Consider the following 18,609-nt stretch of genomic DNA (forward strand, 5'->3'; position numbering starts at 1 on the left):
TCAGTAAAATTAATTTAAACAAGAAATTGAAATTAACTAAACAAAAAAGTACTTTTGAGCAGTGGCGAATCTACGTCAAATTGAGCCAATGGGAAACCCTCAAAAATGCACCGACTTTGCCGTTGACTGATAATTTTTACCGATTGTTGTTGAATTTAGATACTTGTACGCCATTATTTGAGTAAAAATCGAGTTTCAATTATTCCCTATTTGAAATAGTTTCATCGTAGCACCCTGTCCAAACGGCCCTCATGACTCGAGGTCGGAATCGAGTGAAGAAGGGGTGACTACATATGGGGGCCCATTCATATCCATGAAAAGTTATTTAAATGAATTTGTATTCTTTTTTCAAGATTTAGGAACAAAGATCTTAGAATAAGGAACGAATATACAGTGGTATGGTGTTTTATGTCACAAAGACCCGATCTAAAGATCGATAAGTAATAACTATCCTAAGTGATTCAAGAGTCTTGCTGCACACTAACACAAATTTATTTCTGTAGCGTTTCGTCTGACCTTGGTAAAGGATCGAAACCTCGCAGAACACCCGTAACAGATCGACCACCATGGACCTTTCCCCGACCTTTAACCCCCAAAAAATTCTTCCTATACTTTACTATTGCAAAATTTTCGCGGTTATTCTAAGAGTGCTTTTGCGAGTTGGCACCTGTAAAATGGGGTATGTGTTTTAAACCATCCCTATGATTCATCGCATACAACAATCTGTTTTTTAAAAGTATCGGTAAATTTTTTTAGCCTAGTCTATCACAGCTATTTCTACACTAATTTTTTATTACTGCAATTAAATTAACACTCATAGGAAGACAGAGTGATCATTGAATTATCTGATTCATATTTAAGTTTCCGAAACACAACTGAAGACTAACGAATAGATTTCAAAAACGCGAAAACGAGGTAATGTTTATACGACCACGCTTGAAAATCTGTCTGAGTGAGAAAAGTGTCTGAGCGGATGCGAAAGGGGAGCATTGTTACGTCACTTTTTGCTTCTTGCTGATTGGCCAATGTCACGAAGTAAACAAGGAAGTCGATGATCGGGGAAAGGTTCATTTAACTTTAAATTCAATCTAAAAAAAAAATTTTATCCATAAACTTCTTCCCGGTAGATTGGCTTTAATCATATTGATATTACGCAATACAAATCCAACAGTAAATACCGAAACACACAGCGCGTAGTATTCTCAGTCAAACAGCCTAACATGCTCAGAGTCAGCTGCCGCAGAGCTGCCTGTATCTTGTATCAGTGTCTGAGCAACATAATTTAATCTAAGACTTTATAAATCTTGAATGGTCCTTTAAAGCAGGGAATTGGGTGAAAGAAATTGAAAGTCAAATTCGCAAATGTAAATAGACCATGTTGACGAGAAAAAAATTCAGCACATGGGGCTATCCTGCTACGATATCCAGATATCTGTCTTTCAGTCTTTAGGTACCGGTACGGTACGGTACCTAATGCAAACAATGCTGCAATGAAAAAAATATGATGGCATAAGATACGGTACCGGTGTGGACCATTTGATCCCATATCAGATTCCCGACATTGACTGGTACCTTAACCGGATGAGAGGTCTTAGTTTGCCATATGATTAAGCCGTCTTATCGACTTTCTTCTCCCCGGGGATACATATGTAAATCCTATCCTAAGTGATTCTTTAGTTGAATCAACTCAACTAATTTAATTTAGGGAGAACAGTGGTCAAAAAGAGCATCTTCTGAGCTTTCTGTCTTTGTGTTGTGATACGTAGCAGATGTAAATATAGCACATCATAGTTTTGTGATTATTCTTTAATTATTAAGGGTTTACTTTTGCAGTTTTTAAGCTTCTAATACTAACTACTGAATAGTGAATAATGTTCAGGTAGACCAAATCGAATACTAAGCAATTTTTTTGGAATTTCAAACTTTAATATATTGGAATTGTGTGTAAAAAAGTCCAGTATCATGTAAGTATAGACTGATAGAGTTACAAAGAAGTATTAATTATAGTTCAGTAGTACTGAAATGGTCATATAGGCTATCCTGTATATAGGTATAGCTATTATTATGCATACCGTAACATTTGTCTGGAATTTTGCTGGTATTCTGATATTTGAGCATTGCTTTATCGTTTTTGCAGTGGTTATTTATTTGTATTCTACTTTGTATTAAATCATATTGATATTCCCAAGCAGTTACTCAATTCGATCTAGTGGAACATAAGTTTAGTAATGGGAACAAAGCATTGTTTAGTTAAAAGCTGACTTTTCAACAACAGTAATTTGAGATCATATTTATCTACCCTATCAACTTTATTTGCCGGTAATAATTGCAAAATCTAGTCTATAGATCATGGGTGGGCATGGTTCTTGAATCAGGGGCCAAAAATTTTGCCCACCTTGACTGTCGGGCCATGTAAGTATGAAGTAAAGAGTCAGACTACATTTTATGAACAATGTTTGCAGTGTTACAAAAGCAACAGTGGAAAACAATAAACCTCGTGCCGAAACTAAATTTAACCGCAATCTCAACAAATTCCTTGAGCTATTTGTAACTAAAACATCAAAATTTCAGTTTGGTTGTGGCAGCATCAGGCGGGTCAGATTGAATTACCCACCGGGCCGGATTTTGCCTATGTCTGCTATAGATGTTACAAGTGATTTGAAAAATATTGTGAAACTTCCCCTTGGCCATCATGACTCTAGCTTCAATCTTTTTTTTTCGAGTTTGTTAGGAATTTTCACTTATATTGTCGTCATTAAAAACAGATTTCAAAGTGAGTTTTTAAAACATGCCAAACTCAGACAAAAACAGCCTGTATCAAATCCCATCATATACGATTATGTGTTCAAATTTGGGTTTAAAAAATTAAATGCAATGAAAAAGAGGATATGTTGGGGTGAGAGGCAAAGAACTGAATAATGTAGGGCTAAATCACCCCTGCCTAAGTTTTTACTGACCACTCTTTTCCCTAACTTCGTTAATTTGTTCACAGGCACTCATTGTTGCGCAAATCCGTCAGTTTGACAAACAAGTACCCACTTTTTACTCGATATTCATCATCTTCCTCTCATATCACTCAAGAAAGGAAATCAATTGCTCAAGCTACAATTGAAAAAGGCCATGGAGAATGGCAACCTGGCTTTCGTCCTGTTTATTTGGATGTTCAGGTAACACAACTATAATGATTGCCATACCAGAAATATTATATTTACTTTAGCTTTTCATGTTTAGCCTACAGAGGAAAGGGAAGTCAATTTTAGTCAAAGGTAATTTATCCAGTGAATATGTAAATGTTGTATGTTAGCATGCAAATAGTTGCTACTTTTCTCATGGCTAGAACAGGCCATTCATTGTGTAGGAATTGTGACTTTAACTTTGATTTGTTGAAATATTACCTTTTTAAATGAGGTTGAACAGAATTGATTATTTGAAAAAATATATTTGAATTCTTGACACTAAAAATGTTGTGCTCAGTTGTGTAATGTTTGATGGTAAGATTGCTATATCTCAAAGATAAGTTTTGAATTTGCATGAATTTTGTAAATTTTATTTTCCAATTGTTTTTCCAATTTGATTAGCTATCGACTGGGAAAACAATATTATCCTAATATAATCCATGCTAAGCACATACAGAAAACATAAAATTCTGCAAGGAGAATATCCCGCGTCGTTCCTATTATCAGGATTTTTTTTATGGGATAGGATTTTGAATGTATAATTATTTCTTCTGAACTTACCTGCATATTATATATTTAACTTTTTACAAGGCCACCGCACCAATGGATCCAAGAGTGCTGGATTCAATGCTTCCATATTTTGTAAGTTACTATGGAAATCCACATAGTCGTACACATGCATATGGATGGCAGGCGGAAGATGCTGTTGAAGACGCTCGAAAACAAGTTGCAAGTTTGATAAATGTAACATTGTTTTAACATTCTTAAATTCCTGTTTTAATATTACACCAGGCAGTACCTGCATAGTTATGCTAAAATAAATTTTGGGAAAAGGTAGATGTGCAAATTAGCCAGGGTAATTCCAACGCAGATTTAAAATATTGACATGTCTGATGACGCGCAAGGGCAAGGTTTGTCAATATAATTCCATTTGTTCTTGAATGCTGGAAAATCTTCAAAGATACCATCTCAAGTGTTAACAAGTGTTTTTAGAAGATCAATTGAATTGAATAAACCAAAATTGGTTATAATTTCACTATGTTATATATTTACATAGGCTGATCCACGTGAAATTATATTTACAAGTGGAGCAACTGAATGCAATAATATTGCTGTAAAAGGAGTTGGGCGATTTTATAAGTAAGTAGACTTATTTAATGTGAAATTTCAGCCAGCTTTAAATAGATATTTTAATAATTTGTATTCGTTGTATAGCGATTCCACAAGTTGAAAATGCTTAACTTTATCAGCAAATTATAATTGAGTACTGTATTCAACTGTGTAGTCTATTATTATAACAAAAAAGCCTTCCCTTATATGCTAACTCAATTGAATACATTTCTTTTGTAACGCCATTTCTTCAATTATTTTTGTATTCAGGAGTAAAAAACGTCACATCATAACAACCCAAATTGAACATAAATGTGTGTTAGATTCATGTCGATCTATGGAAAGTGAAGGCATTGAAGTTACTTATTTACCTGTGCAGGTTTGTCTCTTCTAAGATATATATATTGGGAGTTCAATATGGCTCCATCTGACCATTTGTGCATTCATTATATTGCAAAGCACTAAGAATTATTAGAATATAGCTGGTAAGCTGGTTGTTTACTTTCTGAGAGCTTAGTAAATGAAATAATTTGCTATTTCAAATACACTTTGAATAGTAGCTCAGAATATGGAATATTCCAGAATTGGGTTTGTTTATCACAGAATTTGCAATACTTTAATGATCTTGCACATCTTCTAAGACTGTTAAATCAACTTTTGGGTGTTCGATTCAATTCATTGGCTCTATAAATTTGAGATGGGTGATTTCTTAAGTTTCCCCTTGCTAAAAAAATCTTTAATAGTTTTCGAAAAAAAAATTTCCTTTTATCCTTTCTGTCTTTATTGGGAATAATCACTTGCCAGAGAACTGTGTGTTAAAGTTGGATAAGTTACTCAGTTTTCCACGATTTTTTTTGCTGTTAACCTTGCAGCTGATTCACTAACTAGCGCATAAGATGCTCTCATAGTCTGTATGATTAACAACAAAAGACGTGTCTGCAATAACTTTATTAAGGCCATGTGAAAGACGCTAAATTGTTTTCATTTCAATATTACTTAGTAGTGAGTGAAATGCCTCTACCTTGCTGTCATTTCCTTAGAATCAATTTTTGAAAACTTGGCAAAAAAGGGATATGTAATAATTCCCGCTAATGGTCAATCAATAATGTTGAAGTATTTCGTTAAATAATGCATTTGAAGTTTTGTTTGTGAAGTTTTTTAAAAAATGTTAGGAACTATAAGCTAGTAATTTTTTTAGGTATGTGCACACATATTCGGTATTAACAGCTGAATAGCCTTGCTATGTAAGATTGTACATTCACAAGTTGATTTTTATAGTTGTACATACATCATTGTCCATATAAATTTAATAATAGGCAATGTTGATGAAGTTAAATCAAGCTTCAACATTTTGTTTAGCCGTTTTTAAAGTTGAACCAATGTTATATATGATATTCTGGTTAAACTTGTTAAATAAATACAGGAAAATGGGATTATTGATTTAAATGTCTTGGAGAGTTCGTTTCGTCCCGATACATCTCTAGTCTCGGTTATTATGGTAAATAATGAAATTGGTGTACGGCAACCAGTTGAAGAGATAGGAAATATGTGTCGAGAAAGAAAAGTGTTTTTCCACACAGATGCTGCACAGGTTTTTTTCGTATTTAAATAAGTAATCATATTCTTCTTCAATGTTGATAAGTTTAATTTATTGTTCAGTTTTGGAATATGACCTGTAAAATTCAGTGATTCAAATGTCGAAACTCTGGATATGATTTACATTACATATTTTCCTTATTAAAGGAAAAACACTGGTTTCAATGAGTTCTAGTAATCATGGACAGAAATCACTTATCACAGGATTCAAGCCAGCTGACAAGGTCATAAATATTGACAAAGTGGAGATAATCTGATAATTTCTTACTGTTTAATAAGACCTAAGCTAATTATTATTGATAGTCCACTTTTTGCTATAGAATTGTTACACTGTTGAAATATGTCCCTCAGCAAATATTATTATAATTCATTAATCTTATGATTTTTTGTAGAAAAGTAGTTAAAAATCGAGCTTTATTATAGTTTTATTTTTAGGCCGTCGGTAAAATTCCCATTGATGTGAATGAAATGAAAATAGATTTAATGTCAATAAGTGGACATAAAATTTATGGGCCGAAAGGTGTTGGCGGATTGTTTTTACGGCGTAGACCTCGTGTCCGAGTGGAACCTCTTCAAAGTGGTGGTGGCCAAGAGGTGTGTATACATTTAACAATAACGTATTGTTATTTCGAGGATCATTTTTGGCCAATTGGTAATGTTAAGGGTAGCAATACTTGGGAGCCAATGGTTATATCTGAACCATGGGGTCTGGGTTATTTTAAATTTCGACCCCCAACTCAAGGAGTGAGTTTGAAAATACGACTCTAATATCAATATTGAAACATGCCAAACTCCCAACACATGTCAACATTTTATAGTTTATTAAACATCAAGTTCTTATGGATGAAACAACAAACTTTTAATTTTCATAAAATAGGACTTTGAATTGAATTTTTGGCATTTTAGCAACTCAACAGCTAAATATGACAGACAGTTCACAGCTTTATGCAAGTCCCATAACACTTTAAAGCAGTAACATCAAAATACCGTTTACACATGATTGAATAAACTTTGTTTTACAGAGAGGAGTTAGAAGTGGTACTGTGCCAACACCTCTAATCATAGGTTTCGGTGCAGCATGTGCATTATGTCAAGAAGAAATGACATATGACCATGAAAGAATAAGTTATTTGTCACATAGATTAGAATCAAGAATACGAGAAAAATTATCACATGTGATACGGAATGGGGATGTTAACCAAACTTATCCAGGTATCAAATTGTTTTAAATGATCACTTTCAAATAAGGTTCGTTGGATTTCTCTTCGTTAACTTTTATTTTGCTGTTATTTCAATTACCAGCTGTGATTGCTTTGTTAGATTGGTTCTTCAACCAAGGCTAACGGTATATTTTGCAAAATTCATCACAGTTTAGATGCTGCCTGACAAACATATTATTTTCTTATATATTCCAATTAAATATTATTTTCTCAATTGTTGACTATTGTTGACTCAATTATGACTATTGGCACAGTGGCACTGATGCATTGTTATAAGATGTTGGCACATCTTGCTATTAATCTGCTGATTCACTCTTTCCCTATGAAATTCTATCCTAATCATAATAAAATTTCTATTTTTTTCAGGATGCCTGAACCTCTCTTTCGCTTATGTAGAAGGTGAGAGTTTGTTGATGGCTTTAAAGGATGTTGCGTTGTCATCAGGAAGTGCTTGTACATCTGCATCTCTCGAACCTTCCTACGTTTTACGTGCAATTGGTGCAGATGATGATCTTGCACATTCTTCAATCAGGTAAGATATGAGAATATTCAAAATGACTCTCGAATAAGACTCGATTATCTTGAATTTGAAATTCTGTGAAAATAAAAATGTGAATTATTGCGTTTCGCTCAACAATACCCAACACATTGATTTTTAATTTGTCATCCATTTCTAGGTATGTTATTGATTTAGTGCATAATGTGGATATTTCAACTACTGGGATGTGAAAATCCGGCAAAATTAATAAAAAGGCTTACGGCTCATCATTTGTACATGAATTTTAGGTTTGGCATTGGAAGATTTACTACAGAAGCTGAAATAGATTATGCTGCGGATAACATTATTGATCAAGTTACTCGACTAAGGGAATTAAGCCCATTGTGGGAGATGGCTCAGGAAGGAATTGATTTGAAAACAATTGAATGGACGCAACATTAAATCATCTGGTTCGCTGTACAATATCTGATCATTGTTGTATATTCATCTCTCACAGCAGCGCCAACTTGCAATTGTATCTTAGTGCCTGCTGCCCACTAGCAGAATGGTCATGGGTGCAGGGTGGCATACTAGGTTAGTACAAAAATGCATTTCCCAACTTTATAAAATCGTTCAAAGTTGTATGGAATCTCCCACCATTCCAAGCAGAGAGAAGTTATGGTTTGTTATCTGATGGGAAATAAGATCAAGTTTCTGCCAGTGTCTGAGTTGACGGACTTTGTCTGGAGGCAGGGTTCAATTCTTTTTGTTCTGCAAACATTTTTAAAACAATTTAGACCATGCAATTTCTATCTGTCATTCGAAACAAAGTTTCTATCATTTGCATATGTATGCAATGATTGTTTCACAAGATTGACGAAGAAGATTGGTAACTTGAATATCTGCCATCCTTAAATGCGGTTTGTAAATGTGTTTGCTGATCACTTAACAAAATATATGTTTGTAACAGAATTATTGCTTTTTCTATGTATTTGTGGATTTCGGGCTGAAGGGGCCGCATCCAGTAATGTCTGAAATGACTAATGTGATTCTCGAGGCTGGACAGTCATTTGCTCGTGGGCACATGTGGCAGGAATATATTCATTTTTTTAAATTAAAAATCCAAAACGAACGCGCAGAACTGGTGTTTTTCATATTCCTTCCTGCGCATTTCAGTAGGTTGGTAAGCAAACTAAAGATTGTGATCTAAATCTGTTTTCGGTTCATCTTAAAAAGCAGTAAGAGTGTTCGAAATGCTTGAAAATTCATGCATAAGTAGTATTGTTCAGAAAGGTGTTTCTAGTCCTTTTACCAGAAATTAGGGTGTAGTGCAGGGATCATATGAGTCGCCCGCAGATCTGTTTTGAAATAACTCCTAACGGCACTTATCAGTATGCTACACATCTATTAATTTACCCAGAAAGTAGCCCGCTGCTTTATAAAGGTTGGTGACCCCTGCTGTAGTGGGTGTCGGTAATGCCATTGATTGTGATTAGTGAATTGAAGAATATACGGAAATTATTAATTGCTTCTAGGTAGAGATTTTAGCGCGTTTGATGTTCGATAATGTTAGCTGTGTGCTATGGATATACAGCCAAGTCAGTGACTTGCATACCGATCCTATTGAGAGCAATCTGCTAGATTTCATGATGTAGACGGAGTAGCAATTACCATTAAAAATCACTTGCCATTAGGGCTGGAATTAGTTAAACAATTTCAAGTGGTTAACGGTTACGATTTGTTTTTACCATTAACTGACATCTCGGGTACAATTTCTTCACAGATGTACGTTGATCGCAAATTTATCTCCCGTGGCGTATATTTCTAAGGAATTAAACATTGCATATCAAATTTTCGCGAAGTAATGACGAACGTAGTGATAATATTTCCGGGCGTGTTGAATACACTCTCTGATTGACGCACTTTGAACTTATATAGCTATTAGCTCCTGAGCGTAGTTGATGCTGTTTCTCTTTATGATATCAAAGTAATGTCGCATATAAATGAAAGTTTTGTCACATAAATGATATTTATTAACGGAATCGGTTTTACTAAAATACTTCCATATGTCGAAAGTACGCTGGAGATATGCAGGTTGCATTACATTTGAACCCATGACAATTGCACCTACATATTATTGCATCGATGAAAAAAAATTTTTGTCTTACGGATATCTGAACCCATACTAATCCTAACCCATGGGTTTCAGCACCCGCATATAGATTGAACTCGCGTATATACACATGGGTTCAAATGTACGTGGATTCAAATGTACGGTCACCCTCTCTTTCAGAAGAATGATGAATGAAATCTCACGTTTTTGTATCAGTTGCGGGGGATTTCTACAAAAAAAAACGAATTCTTCAACATATTTGACCCATCTTTGACAAATACTTAGTAGCAGTGTTCCCTCTAAAGTGTGCGCGTGTGCGCGCGCACACAGCTTTCAGAGGCTGCGCACACGCATAGATTTACTGCGCACAGACGTATTTCGATGTAATGTAACAATGTTCTCGGTTGGCAGGTTGAGAAAGGTTGTTGTTTCCAAAAAAGTGCGCACATACCAAAATTTCTGCGCACACATACTACAAAAAATTAGAGGGAACATTGCTTAGTAGGTAGTAATATTTGCAACCATTCTATCTATTTCTTTTTATCTGAGAGGTCTGATCCCAGGCTGTGCATCAGATCGAAGTTCAGATCCATCAAATCGATTAGAAAACTTATTTTCCACGTATTATTGAACGCTCTCCGGTTAAAGTACATAGGAAACACTTTTGAAATTTTAACTCATGTACATTCAAATTCAAACAATCGTTGATTCCAAGAATAGGTATAGGTATATATGATATTTCTATCAACAACTTGAACTTTGAGCAAATATGGGAAATTACGGAAAACACATTTCATAACAACAGAGCCAATTGTAGGAATTCTATTATCAGAAGATCCATAGTCAATCGAAAAGAGAGGATTTCTCCGGCAATTTTTTTATCAGATCTTACACGAATGAAAATACACAATGGCAGAATATTGCATTTAGCACCTTATTTCTGATCTATATATATAAATGATTTGGTGAACCTACATATATAACGAGCTTAAATGGGATCACCACTTCAACTCCCTTAAACCGAAACCGTCTAGGGCTGTAGGAATAATGACAACGTTAAAAAATTTGGTTCCTAAAATAGGCCGCGAGCCGAGGCCATTTATCTTTCAGTTTCGTAGCGCACATAAGGTAACTACCTGAAAATGATTTTAAAATGTTCCTTATTTAGTAACAAATATTGCCTTGTTCCCACTTTCAAAAGTTGCATATTTTACAGAAAAGACGCTTGTACTACAATAAATATGTGTTACCATCTGTCCTATTTTCTCTGACTTTCCGGTATCATGGGCCAATGAACGCAGGCTTCTGCATGACGCAACAATCAAATTAGTCAGCTGTAGGTGGATCCCCAATCAATCATCAATTATTCGTCAACACAATTTAAACATGGTACGATATATGAAAAAATATTACAAATACAAGTGGAAACTAACTTAAATTGTGTGACAGGAGTCGCGAGGGACCTCAAGAGGTCTTCAGGCAGCGACACCCACAACGCTTGTTGATTCAGGTTAATAGCTTGAAAAGTTAATGAAACACCAAAACATTTCAAAATAAATATTTTGAAGAGAAAAGAACATTTTCAGGAAACGAAAAATACCAAATATCCATCATAAGTATTTAAAACAAGAGAGCTATGCTCAAATATATGGTCACGTAGCGCCACCCAGTGGCAATAATTTTGATGACGTCATAGCAACAACAAAAAAAGTAATAGCCTTCTGGAGAAAAATTTTATCTTTAACCACTGAAAATATCAAAGCAATTGGTCCAGTATTCGAAGAGAAAAGCGATTTTTTAAAAATGGAGACGGAGACAATTAAATAACAATGACAACAAAATTTTGAAACGATCGTTATGGCCACTAAACGTGTCCAATAAAAAAAAACATAATATCCTGGTTACGAGCATGTTTTTTTTTATTTAAATCAGTGACCAAATTCATAAAAGATGGTCGGATGAATATCAGACGTAACTACTACTGCTCGCTTTTTGCGTTGAGTAGCCTCCATAGTTTTTTTCAGTTATTATTAGTTCAGTTATTCTAAGGAGGTGTTGAAAAGTATAAGTAAGATATTAAACACTTGTATATCCTTACCATAAATAGCAATTTTAGTTGAGCACTAGCTCATAAGACGTTGTTAAATAGGTACGGTGCGGTAACTGCAAGGAAGGCTAGACCTAGAATAATATGTCACAAACAACGATATTTTCTGGCTTGCATGAAATGTTTATGATTAATTTAATGACTCTTCTTGACTATTCAGCAGACTTATACTACTATATAGGCCACAGCATATTTGGAAATAGAAATTGATGGCTGTTTCTGTAATGCACGGTTGTGTGAAAGAGAAGAAAATAATCAATTTTACTAATGTCGGTTGGTCTAAATCTAAATTCATAATCAATTTTTGGACACGTAGTGGACATAACGATCGTTTCAATATTATGTTGTTGTTCTTGTTCTTGTTCTTTGACACGTTTTTAAAAAGTCGCTTTTCTCTTCGAATACTGGACCAATTGCTTTGAAATTTTCAGTGGTTAAAGATTAATTTTCTCGCTAGAAGGCTATCACTTTTGTTTATTCTTAAATTTTATATGAATCCTATGAGATATGATATTTCATACAAAATTTCGCGGTATTTATTTTTACTCATGGGAACACTGTTTTACACTTATTTCAAGCGGTTTCGCGATCGATTGTTTCGCTCAGTACTACAGCTACCGGTACCGTAACGCAGTGAAATTGACTTATTCCTTCCGCGGTATTACTAATGCTGCAATGCAAGTTTTATAGCCCATCGTATGCGGAACGGAATATCAGACCTACAGGTTCGGTACCGGTACTGGTAGCTCAGTACGTAAGTACGATACTGGTACTGGTGCCGGTACCGGTGTCTTACCACAATGAAATTACCGTAACTTATTCTTTCACGGTCCTACCAGTGCAGTAATGCAAGCGTTGTAGCACTTGTAGCCTACTATATTTGTTTATTTTGATGAGAGTCTACTGGAAACAACATAAAATTTGAAAGGGAAGAATTGTTCTGTGATCAATTATCTGTCCTAAAGTGTAAACAACATAAAATTTGCAAGGGAACAACTGTTCTGTGATCAATTACCGTATATGGCCTACAGTGTACAGGTAAGATGCTGCCTGACTGCTAACTCAGTACCGCTTGACACGTTTTTAAAAAGTCGCTTTTCTCTTCGAATACTGGACCAATTGCTTTGAAATTTTTAGTGGTTAAAGATAAAAATTTTCTCCAGAAGGCTATTACTTTTTTTTCGCTATGACGTCATCAAAATTATGTGACTCTACGTGTCCATATATTTGAGCATAGCTCTCTTGTACTAATGTCGGTTGGTCTAAATCTAAATTCATAGAGTCGACAAGAACCTGGGAAGCAATGATAAGTTATGCCGGGGTGGAAAGAAAGTAGCATTGGAAACGATTGAGAGGTGAGAAATCAAGTTGTAGACAGACAGTTGATGTTTTAAAATACAGTCTATAGTCCATACTCATACTGTCATAGGGCATTTCAGACTGTGATATATCAAAATTTAGTGTAGATATAGTCTAGTAATGGTATGCAAACACTGCTGGACGGCTCTAGTTCACCTTCCAACGTAGTCCGGTTTAGTTATCACACACTTTGATCGTTTAAAGCGACGTCCTCAGAGATTGGGTTCTGACGTTCATCAAGTCCCTTGGGATAGGTCCTTCGCATAGCAACACGTTTGGATTAGGTGTTTTTATTATCAGGAACCCTGCCTTTCTAAGCGCAGCTGGCTTAACTGAAATTTCCACCCGTTTTCCTCGAACCTTGTATTTCGGTTTTCTGCTGAGATGAATATACTTTCGTCCTCGCGATTCCAACCCAATTTGCCATATAGAGTTTAGGTTTTCCACGCGCGTCACATGATATAGTGTTTCATTACCAGTATATTCATTGTATTGTGGCGTCGTTCCCCGCGTGTGCCCATAAGCTGCTGCTAGCCCATCCTTAGTTACAATAGCCCTTTCGCTATCTCGCATTACCTCTTGGATGTACATTACGTCGCAGTTAATGCCACTCTGTTCCTGTAGTACTTCCTGTAAATGCTGCCAAGAATGAAAACCTTCCTTTGCGACAGGACAATCTGTATGTCTGCAATGAGCTATCAAGACGCGTTGAATTTTTTCTTTTTTCTCTCGTGCAGCGAGCTTCTCCCCTTCTTTTTTCGTTGTCGTTTCAGGTATGGCCCACGCGCCAGTTTCTTTGGGCGTGAATGCCATCTCAAGCCAGAACGAACGAGACAAACCATCTGACGTAAATACCTCCCTTGTAGTTCGATGTATTACTTTAGTTATTTGGAACCCAGATATATGATTCAGCCAGCGTTGAATTAGCATGCGCGGGCTGGGGTTTTTTGCATTGTCTTTCATTCGCTTTAGCAAGCCAAAAACTCCCATGTTATCTGTTATAACTGTAAAGGGCATAGTGTGTAAGATCGATAGCCACTTATCCAAAGTTTGTTTTAGGGCCTTAAGTTCCTTCGTGCAGGGATCGTATGCCCTTGCCGCAGGCGTATTCCACTTCTGGCTGTAGTATGCTATTGGGTAGACTGAGGTAAAGGGCGGTTCTTCTTCTTTGTTTGTTTGAAATATAATTGCTCCAAACCCGTTTTCGGAGGCATCTGTTTCCACAAACAACGGGAGATCAGGATTTATGTGATACAAGACCTCCGCGCTATTCAGCTGCTCTCTAGCGACTTTATAATCTTCCAATAGTTCTTTAGTCCATAACACTGGTGTAACCCTTCCGCGCGTAGCCGGAACGTTTCCCGTTAGAGCATCAAATTTTGCCAGTTTTAAGCTAAGTTTCGGGATATGATCTGCAATGTAGCGTAGGGCTCCAATCCAACCCCTTAATTCGTATACATTACGCGGCGGAGTCAATTCTTTCAAGGCCCTCAATCGTTCTGGTTGTACTTCTATTTTCTTACCGCTCAATGTCGCACCAAGTAGATTAATTCGTCTTTTTCCGATAAAACATTTGTTTATGCTGAGCGTTAATTTCATTTTAGCTAATTGTTCAAAGGTTATTTGAAGCAGTATTAGATGATCCTCCACAGTTTTGGTACTCAGAAATATATCGTCAATGTATGCTTCTATAGGTGAGGCCTTTACCTCGTCAAGCCGCTTGCAATTATTCATGTGTTTTCGATATAGAGCTGTAATAGGTTCTACGACGCAAGCTTGCATATTAGCTGAGAAGAGGGCCACGGCGGTCTTAAGTCCCATCGGGAGTTTTCGCCAGCGTAGATGTTGACCTTTGACCGCTATGCCCAAAAAGGTCCTACTGTCTTCAACTACATCACAATGAAAGTATGCCTTTTTTAAATCAAGGAGTGACAAGACCTCTCTTCCTTGCGCCATTTGCTTAATATCGGGGATTAACGCTGGGGCGATTTCAATAGATTTGATGGCAGCATTCAATGGTTGGAGATTTTGCACCACCCTCCATGATTGTTGCCAGCCAGTTTCTTGCTTTTGTCGTTCGTTCATTTTTTGCGGTACCACAAATATTGCCAATTTCCATTCCGCAAATCCAGTCTCTATTACTCCGAGATCTAGAAAGTTTTTTACGGCTTCTTCGAGAGCTTCTGATTGTTCTTTTCCTCTCAGGTTGTATGGTCCTGAGACAAAGGGTTTTACAGTGGGATCTTTTAGTTCGATGTGACACGGATATTTCAGTTCTTGTTTAGACGATAAATGACCCCTCAGATCTTCCAACTCTTTGGCATAAGGTTGATACACTTGCCTCCATTCTTTTTCTGTTATTACTGTGTTTTCTGGTGAATTGAGTTCAGGCGGGACGTAAGTTTCCCCAGCAAGAGCTATCGCTTCGTCGCTGAGCTTCTGCAGTTCGCTTTTTACTTTGTGCGGTGTTCCCTTTTTCAACACGTATTCGTTCACTGGTCCTTTCATGACAACTCTTTCGTTTGATATAGGTATGACGGATGATTTCCTTGCACTTCGTGCTTCACCCCGGGGGTCCGAATCTGGCTTTCTACTAGCTCGTTCGGATTTTTGACCCCTGAAACTTCGTTCTCGGTCATTAGTGTTTCGCAAGCCAATACCACTGTTAGGCCTTGCGCGCTGTTTCCCCGCCTCGGTACATTCCAGAGGATCGTCACCCTCTGGTTCACCGGCTGTCATAACTAAATTGCTCATACATGACGATGGATTGTTCATCTCCGTGACCATCGTCGTTAAGGCTTGCACCGGTCCCAACCATTTGAACCCAATTATGTTTAATGGTATGCCCTGTCCCGTTGCAAATGGAACTTCGAGCTCTCCCATGTTTATAATCATCAAGGAATTAATTTGGCAAGTTCCTCCTATTCCCCTTACATTCACTGAAAAAGGTTGACGGTTTTTCCAACTATTGGGATAAGATTTTTCGGCGGTTTGCCTTGTCATTAAGTTAGGCAAACTACCCGTGTCTGCAAGGAACATAGTTCCAGTTTTGATATCCCTTAAATACATCAATTCACCTCCAAATACATCGGTAAGGCTTATACCGTCAGTTTTTTCCGGTTTTCCCAAAAAGGTGAATAGAGGTAAGGTTTCATTGTTTATGATTTTTTCATATTTACAAGGTACCACTTTATCCGGAAGTTGCCGCACCGGATCAGACAACTTCCGTACTAGTTTAAAGATGAGTTTAGTCCTTGTTGCATATCATGTTCAGTCCAACCATGTTGGACATAATAGCAAGGAGCTGTTTTAGTTTGGGTAAGTGGCAAGTTCCAATGCGTCCTATTCTGCCAATGAGTTTTATCTCGGCTTTTGGGTCTAAATCCGAAGTATAGCTCACACAGATTTGCCCTTTTTTCTAATGTTGGGGACCCTTGAGATATGAGGTATTTGTTTAGGTCATCAATGTCGCGCAATGGAAGTGCTAAAGGATTATTGCCGCCTAGGAAATCGGACCATTTTTCCTTGCATTCTCGTCGCAAATTGTCTGGCAGTTTTCTTGTTCGCGGCTTGATTACCCAACTTCCCTGTTCATCCTTTCCCAGGACCTTATCCGTGACCCACAATATAGCTTTAACCAGACACGAGCTTGAAATGTGACCAGGACTTTTACACAAGTAGCAGACTGATAAAGATTGACCATTTTCAGGTGAAATGTACAGTCCTAATGGTTCAAAGATGTTGGACTGACTCAAGAAATTGTATGGCTCACCTTGTGTTTCCGCTATTCTTGCGGCTTCGCCTATGCTACTTGGAGTTGTTTCTTGTTGGGTTAACTGCTGGCGTTGAGGAGAAATTTGTTGCTCTGATGTCTCTTCGCGAGGTGGCGTGTTTCGTGGATTCGCGTAACGCTCTTTTCGCTTCCACGGCTTGGCTTTTTCTTTCGCTTTTCTTGGTAGAGTGGCTCTCTCACGTAGATTAGGTGCTTCATTGCTCCTTGTCGTTTGGCCACCCGAAACACCTGGAGGGTTCATCATTCTATTACTTAATAATTGATTACTTTGGACATCAGTGGGGAACTCTTTAGTAGACCCAACGTATGCGTGCAAAAGCCTTTTGTTACCTTCTTCATAGGGTGTTTGGCGCAATGTTTTTTCCATCGCCGGCTGGATATTATATACGTTTACCGGAGGTGGTGTATATGTTTGTTGTAGTGCTGGCATCGAAGTTACTGGATACGAAGAGGTTCTGGAATACCGATCCATCTTATTTGTTACTCTTACGGTTTGGTCATCTAATAGTTCAGAGTTCCAGAATTTTTGTAGATCTGTCGCCACATTTCTCCAGGTGAAATGTTCTCGTCCTTGTAGCAAAATTCGCAATGTTTGGGGAAGTTTTGCTCTGAGATTTCTGAACAGGCGCATGCCATCTGGATCGGCCATAATTTGTTCATCGATATCAATATCCATTTCTCGTAATACCCCATGTATAGCGAGCATGGGCCTTTCTTTCCAACTATAATTTAAGGCAAAGTCATTTATCACCTTCTCGTTGTTAGCGATGCCTTGTGGATGAGTTACCGCCAACAATTCCATGACTGTTTTCCAATTAGGGCGAGGTACGTCAAACAAATCGGCTATTTGTTCTGCATCCTCTCGGCGGTTCGCTTCAATTAGCTTCTTTTGTATCGCGTTGGCCAGTATTCTGTCCCTTATTGTGTCGCCTGGACCATGTTCGATAAATGTCATCGCGTCTTCTAGCCACTTCAATAGATTTAATCTCCCAGGATTCTTCATGATAGCCATCATTTCGTCCACGTTCATGGGTTTGGAAGAAGTAGCCAAGGGTTGGTACGGTGGTTGTGTAATTTTGACGAAATTCGGCTGCGATGGTCTTTGAGCATACCGTTCTTCTTCTTCGGACGACGATGATGATGAAGGAGTCTCGGTATTACTTGATAAGTCCAAATTCGGGTCCGCTTGCAAGGATCGCTGAAACTCTGGGTCTTGTTGCAAGAACTGTCCATTGGCAAGGGATATCACGTCAAATTTTGGGCCTCCTTGCAGGGAGAATTCTTGAGAAACTGGTCTTGTTTCTGACGATGGCGAACGAGACAATTCAGTTCTCGTCAGCACTCCATTTTTTAGCTGCGCCCTTCTTTGCCTTCCTCGAGTTAAGCGTACGGTGGGATATTTTTTTGGACTTGGTCCCAACCTTATGGAGCTTAGTTCTTTAGCTTTTGTATTATCGGGAGCCGGTATTACCATTTGAGGCGTTGTTATTTCTGCCTCTTGATAGGGACCTTTCCCGTCACCTCTGGCTGTTCTTGAATTCAATCCCAACCGTCTTCTATTTATTATTGCTGACCTTTCGTCTGCTGGAGTGGAGAAAACAGGAGGCGGTATAAGCTGCGCCCTTTGTGAGTACAGCATTTTAACTCCGTAGGGATC

The 18,609-nt window shown here is 37.4% G+C and overlaps 1 protein-coding gene across 2 annotated transcripts; it reads left to right on the forward strand.

Annotated features, from left to right (window-relative positions):
- The first annotated feature begins 1,805 nt into the window (after window positions 1-1,805).
- On the forward strand, window positions 1,806-8,552 carry LOC120336465 (cysteine desulfurase-like). 2 transcript variants are annotated; one of them, XM_039404148.2, is made up of 10 exons: window positions 1,806-1,964; window positions 2,993-3,167; window positions 3,768-3,920; window positions 4,234-4,316; window positions 4,557-4,665; window positions 5,710-5,877; window positions 6,318-6,476; window positions 6,905-7,094; window positions 7,469-7,634; window positions 7,889-8,552. In XM_039404148.2, coding segments are annotated over exons 1-10 (1,359 nt in total). In that variant the 5' UTR covers window positions 1,806-1,962; the 3' UTR covers window positions 8,043-8,552. The 2 variants fall into 2 exon arrangements, with proteins under 2 accessions (XP_039260082.2, XP_039260083.2); XM_039404149.2 differs by lacking the exon at window positions 5,710-5,877.
- The last annotated feature ends 10,057 nt before the right edge of the window (window positions 8,553-18,609 follow it).

Source organism: Styela clava, chromosome 2 (assembly GCF_964204865.1).
Source record: "Styela clava chromosome 2, kaStyClav1.hap1.2, whole genome shotgun sequence".
NCBI classification, from domain to species: Eukaryota; Metazoa; Chordata; class Ascidiacea; order Stolidobranchia; family Styelidae; genus Styela; species Styela clava.